The sequence below is a fragment of the Antrostomus carolinensis genome, unplaced genomic scaffold (genome assembly GCF_000700745.2).
Source record: "Antrostomus carolinensis isolate BGI_N321 unplaced genomic scaffold, ASM70074v2 scaffold49629, whole genome shotgun sequence".
In the NCBI taxonomy this organism is placed as follows: Eukaryota; Metazoa; Chordata; class Aves; order Caprimulgiformes; family Caprimulgidae; genus Antrostomus; species Antrostomus carolinensis.
The window spans coordinates 922-7,206 of NW_010341560.1; the positions used below are offsets into that span (position 1 = coordinate 922).

General features: G+C 47.5%; 1 protein-coding gene across 1 annotated transcript; it reads right to left on the reverse strand.

The window, feature by feature from the left end:
* Positions 1–280: 280 nt before the first annotated feature.
* Positions 281–3,221, reverse strand: LOC104519258 (melanophilin; the record flags this gene model as incomplete). Its single annotated transcript, XM_010176504.1, has 3 exons — positions 281–476; positions 1,941–2,069; positions 3,127–3,221. Coding segments are annotated over 3 exons (420 nt in total), but the record flags the coding sequence as incomplete, so codon positions are not given.
* Positions 3,222–6,285: the final 3,064 nt, after the last annotated feature.

Genomic DNA, 6,285 nt, shown 5'->3' on the forward strand with positions numbered 1-6,285 from the left:
TTATTAGTATTATTATTTTAAGTTTTCTTTTATTTCCATGATTAAACTGTTCTTCTCTCACCCTACCAGTGTCCTTCCCCTTGCCCCCCAATTCTCTCCCCTGTCTCCTGGATGGGGGGAGTGAGTAAGCGGCTGTGTCTGGCTGCAGCCCAGTGCAACCACCACAGTGGCTTTGAGGTTATTAAAAAGAAAAAAAAAGTCAAAGATATGTTCATTTGGGTCCAACTCTTGCAACCACTTTTCTCCAGGATACAGGACGAGCCTGGCCTGAGACACCTACCAGGTTTTACATTTCTTTCCAGGCTCCTTCTCCGTGAATTGACAGTGAGCCGAACCTCTGTGCTGAAGTGCTGCTCCGGAGGGCTCACACCCGCTCCCTGTTCCTGCAAGACGTGGTGGAAAACCAGATCTGCCTCCGTGATCCTGGATTCCTTTGGGGAGGCATCTTCAGCTGCACTGGGGAAATCTGGGAAGGACTGAGAGACAAGGATTGCTGCTGAGCAGCTGCCCGTGAAGATTCCCTGCCTCTCCCAACCTTCGACAACAGGTCCTAGCTTTATAGAATCGTAGAATCATTTGGTTGGAAAAGATTTTTGAGATCATCGAGTCCAACCCTACCTGTCCTAAACCATCTCTCTGAGCATCTCATCTACCCATCTTTTAAACACCTCCAGGGGTGGTGACTCCTCCAATAAATGCATGGACTAACCTTTTACAATGCCAGCTCCTAATTATCCATTTTAAAGCCTTAATGACCTTGCTGATGAAGCCTGAGCACTATTTCTCATCGCTGCCAGGGGGCACTGTGAATTTTTCCAAGGACGAGGCTGAGTCCCTTCAGCTGGGCTGTAAAAATCTCTGTAGTCTTTTAAACAATCACACTTTTTTGTTTATTCAAACAATCACCACCTCAAATAATCTTCAACCAACAAATCCAATTCGGATAATCTCAGAGGCCAGCTCTCCCTAAACTCGAGTTGAATTCTGTTGTATAAGGATGGGCTTCAATAATAAAGAATTAATCTACTTGTTTACCCCAAATCCTTATCAATTTACATGAAATAGTGTGAATTTTTTTTAAAGCCTTTGTTACTCATCTCAGCACGTTCTCCTTTTACCCAGGAGTGGAGTTTAAAGTATCATAGTATCATTAGAAGGAATAAAGAGCTGTTTAATATTTTAAAAGTGAAATTCCAACAGGCAAGCAGGAGAAGCCCTAAAAGCTCCATCTAAAGCATCTCAGGCTGGAATACCTTTTGCCACATCCAGGGCAGCCCCATCTGTGTGGGACAGCTGACCCCCAAGTCCTTACTGGGACCACAGGGTGCAGCTCACTGGTGCTAGAGCTGCCTGTGGGTTTTACTCCTGGTCAGGAGCTCCTGACACTAAGACACATAATATCACGTACAAAAGTAATCAACGTTCATGCAGTTTTCACTCTCCCCTCTGGCTGATGGGGACCCCCACTCTACAGATGCCATCCCCGGCACTGGAAGATTCATCTTCTCAATCTCAGAAGGTTAACATGTGCCATGAAGCTACCAGCCAACTACATCCCCAGTGTCACCACACAGCAAAACCAGCCCCAAACCAGGCCAGCTGATGGGAGAGGAGTCTGGTTTCATTTCATCCCTCAAGTACTGAACCTCCAGAAGCTCGCTGGAAACTAGGGTGTCCCATAGCCTTGGGACAACACAAAAACTGTTGTCTGCAGAGAGCCTCTTGCTATCACATCCTACCACATCCTCACTTCAGTCAGATGTCCTACTCCTGACTCAGCCTGAGGCCAAGGACTTGAAATAGCAGAAGATAGCAAGCAGGGCTATGAGAAGCAAGGATCAGCACCATCACCTCTCAAAACCAGCTGAAGGAGGAGGTAGCAGAGGTAACCAGGAGGAGGAAGAAGAGAGGAAAGCAACCCCCCAGCACTCTCCCAGTACCTGGAAAACATCCGGGCTGCTGGCTGCTGGAGAGAGCTGGACAGACTCGCGACGAGATTGAGCAGAGTACTCCGAGTCCAGTTCAAAATCAAAGGGATGGACAGACAGCAGGCGCTTTGTCTTGCGCATCTTAGTCAGCGTGGGAAGTGCAAGAAAGGAAAATCCACCGTAAAACACAAGTTGACCTCGAAGAAAGGGAGAGGGAGAGCCCTCGTCTGCTTCTTCTGCCTCAATCTGCACAGCCCAAAACAAGGCTCCTGCTTTTTGCAGAGCAAATGTGGATCTGATATTGTCCTGCTTGCAGGGAGCCAGGTATATAGGGTAGTGTGTGCTTATGCTGGAGTCAAGGAAAAGCAGGTTCCTAATTTCCAGTGTCTCTGGATCAGGACTGTGGCCACCAGCAGACAGTGGGAAGCTCTGTCCTGGTTTATAAAGGCACTATGGGAAAGCTGAGCCAGGTTACTGCTCAGAGATCCAGGAGATGTTTTCCAGTCCTCAACCATCTCCATGTCTTCAGAGAAAGGATGCTATGGGCAGATCTCCCCAGATATTTGGGAGGTCATCAGCTGCCTTGGACAGGACTAGCTTGGACAATCCTCTAAGACTTCAGGAGATCAAAATGAAGTATCAAATGTGTGAAATGCAGCACATACCCACAGCAGTAGGCTATATAACAGTGTGTATGTAACCCCACCAGCATTTCAAACACATCAGCAGGTTTCTCACCTGCTGCAGGGATAAATACACTTCCCATCTGGCTTCTTAATCTGCATTTCAATCCATACACATAGTCCCGGAAAAACCCAGGAGACAACTCAGTCATGAACCCAGCTGTGCTTTGCTACTCCACCAGGTAGAGTGCTTCTAGCAAAAAAACCCCAACAAACAGGTGGCTTCTCATGACATGAGTAGGAAGTGGGACTTTTGTATTAATTAGGGACTTCCTGAGTGTCAAGAGTGGGTCTTTTTTTTCCAGAAGACAAGTATTTGTGACTTTACTGACTTGGTTGTTTCTATGCAAACTGGGAGAAGGGCTCATCTCAGAGAAGGAAAACTGAGAAAGACCCCATTTTGCACATGGCACAGGAAGCCACCACCATTGCCACCACCACCACCACCCAAGGCAGGCCAGCAGCAGCTGAGGGCACAGAGAGAGGCAGAAGGACCCCCAGAAGAAAATGCTTACTCTGCTGTAACATTCTGCTTCAGCTCCGTGAAGGACATCATCTTCATCATCGCTGTCATCCCCAGTGCCACCACTGGTGAGGAGCTGGCATCCACCTGGACAGGAGACAATGCCACACTGTGTATGGGCAGCTCCTGCACCCCATTCTTGGGGGAGGTAAGTCCCCATTGTGGTGGTCACACCAATGCATCTGTAGGTGAGACCATGCTTCTTATTTGGGATGAAAAGGCCCAGATTAGAAATAACTCCCAAAATTTTGTTTTCTTTTTAGACTTTTTTTTTTTTTTGCATACTACACCATGGCCAGTAGGTTGCACAAGTGAAGGGAAGAGGACAAAGGATGGGAAAGGGACAGGAACATCTCAAGATAGCCCCAGTGCTGCAGGTCTGGAGGGTAGAAGCTCTTTGGGGTGCAGTTCCCAGGCAGCACTGCTGATACCCACTCTTAGCACTTGATCTTACAAAACCTTGGCTGGCCTCTCATCACTCCCCCATCCAGCTGTGCACCATCACAGATGTGGAAGTGACCACTGCAGGAAGATGAAGGGCATCTGCACCATAGACATCACCCCGAGGTCCACCCAAGTGACTCCAGCCTTTGAAAGCACCACAGCTCAGCCCAACATGACTCTGCTTCTGCTGTCCCTGGTTCCCACCAGCCAGCTCCACTATTTATCAGTGACCTGTTCCTTTCTGGGTCCTCATCTCTGTACTCAGATGACTACCAAGCCCAGCAGTACATTTGGAACAGCACAAATACCAGACCAAGTCCAAAGTCAAGGTAGATAAAATGCTTTTTCCTACATCAAATGGCAAGGTGCAGTGAATCTTTCCTGCAAGGGCTCATAAGGAACACAAGCGGATGTCCCAAACTCAATGGGTTCCTTAAGAACATGACCAGCTTTAAGTGCATGACATCAGTGCATTGAGATGACAAGTGCCTGCAAGCTTCAAGTTTGGCTTGTAACCAAAAGCTCTTTTGTATCTGATTCTACCCTTAGAGACCCCAGATGTACTGCAGTGCAAGTCCACCACAGTGGAGAGACATCCTCCCTGGTCCAGCCACACCAAACCATGCTGGAGTACCCATAGCTGGAGGGTGTGAAGAGAAAGACACTGGAAACCTCTCTTGAACTGCAAGCCACGTGCTGCAATTCTCTTTCTTTACTTACTGTTAATGTCTGGAAGGCTGTAAACTCTGTCATGAAGACCTAAATGAAAAGAAAAATGGTGGGGAACAAAATAAATAAAGACATTTTCTCCAAGTACTTTGCAGAGAACAAGCCTCAGAGCTATGGTCAACTGGAGTTCTCATTCTCCAGCCATCACAAGGCACAGTCATCAAAAAAGGCTCTTTAGTAAGAACAAAACGGGCACTTGGAGACAGGACTTGACTTTTAAAAGTCAAAGAGCTTATTGCCACCACTTCCACAGCCCTGATGCAGCACGCCTGGGAGTGCAGCAGCAGGGGAAGGCACAGCCAACAGCAGAATTCAATGGTCTGGTGTGGTTCAGCTGTGCCTCCTGCAACCAGACATATGACCCATAAGGAGATTCTTGGTCATTCAAGAATTGAGCCAATTAACTGGTTCTAATGAAGTATTAACAACAGAATCATCTCTTTTTGATAAAAAGAAATCAGAATGGCAATTTAAAAAAGCCCAAAGCACCATTATCCTCACACTTGGTTTGGTTTCCTCTCTGATGGTCCTTTCTGTGTGGTCTGATGGATTTTCAGACTGAACGCTGCAGAAGTTCTCTCAGTCCGTTAATTTCATGTTCAGTGCCACTACCCTCCCCATTCTGATGTTTGTGCCATGAGTAGTCTGGATAAAAGAACTATTGGACCCATGGAATCAGCTCATGTCTACGGTATTGCTGCAAACTTGCCTGTGGCTCCTCAAGATGGGAATAAAATCCCCGCTGGTTTCCAAAGGCAATAGACAAAGCAGCAGAGCAGCTGTATGGATGCAAGTTCCATACATACACAGCAGATGTATGGATGGAACCAACAGCTCCCCAGCAAATAATACCACATTAGCAACAGATTTCAGCACGTGTTTAGGCAGTGTCGGGCCAATCTCTGAAATACTGGAGATCTGTAAAGTGCTGAAGAACATAATAGTGATAGTGACACATAACTCACTAATTCTGACATTTTTATCAGTGCCAGAGCATAGAGTTATGAAATGGTTTGGGTTGGAAGGGACCTTTCAAGACCATCTAGTCCAACCCCCCTGCAGTGAGCAGGGACGTCTTCAACCAGATCAGGTTGCTCAGAGCCTCGTCCAACCTGACCTTGAATGTTTCCAGGGATGGGGCTTCTACCACCTCTTTGGGCAACCTCTGTCAGCATCATCAGATAGGTTGTAAAAATCATTTGATCATAGGGAAAAAAGTGAGTGCTGGATTTATCCAGCCAACATCCATCCAGGGTGTTTTGGACCTGCAGGTTAAACCTGGGTTAATTTCACAAGCTCTCCCCTGTGACCAAAAGAGCTAAAGGGGAAAAAAATAAATCAAGAGCTGCAACTCTCACATACTCACAAACTGCAGAACTTGACACTTTTAAAACTAAGCAGAAAATATTTTCAAGCCTGTGGTAAAACCTTAAACTTTAAGAAGAAAAATTATTCCACCAAGAACACCTGCACCACTCTGAGCTTCTGCTTCCTCCCCAAAGTGTTTTGCATGGTTTCAAAACCACATGGCACTCAGAGCAGCATCAATGCTGCTGTTCCTCACTTGGTGCACCCCAGTGTCTGCTCAGCCTCTGCACACAGCAGGCAGGAGAAGCGTGGGCAGCAGGTCAGGGGAGGGGATTCTGCCCCTCTGCTCTGGTGAGACCCCACCTGCAGTGCTGCCTCCAGTGCTGGGGCCACCAACAGCAGAAGGACATGAAGCTACGGGAGCCAGTCCAGAGGAGGCCACGAGGATGATGCGAGGGCTGGAGCAGCTCTGCTGTGAGGACAGGCTGAGAGAGTTGGGGTTGTTCAGCCTGGAGAAGAGAAGGCTCCAGGGAGATCTTATAGCGGCCTCCCAGTACCTGAAGGGGCTACAAGAAAGCTGGAGAGGGACTTTGGCCAAGGGCAGGGAGTGACAGAACAAGGGGTGATGGGTATAAGCTCAAAGAGGGGAGGTTTAGATGAGATGTGAAGA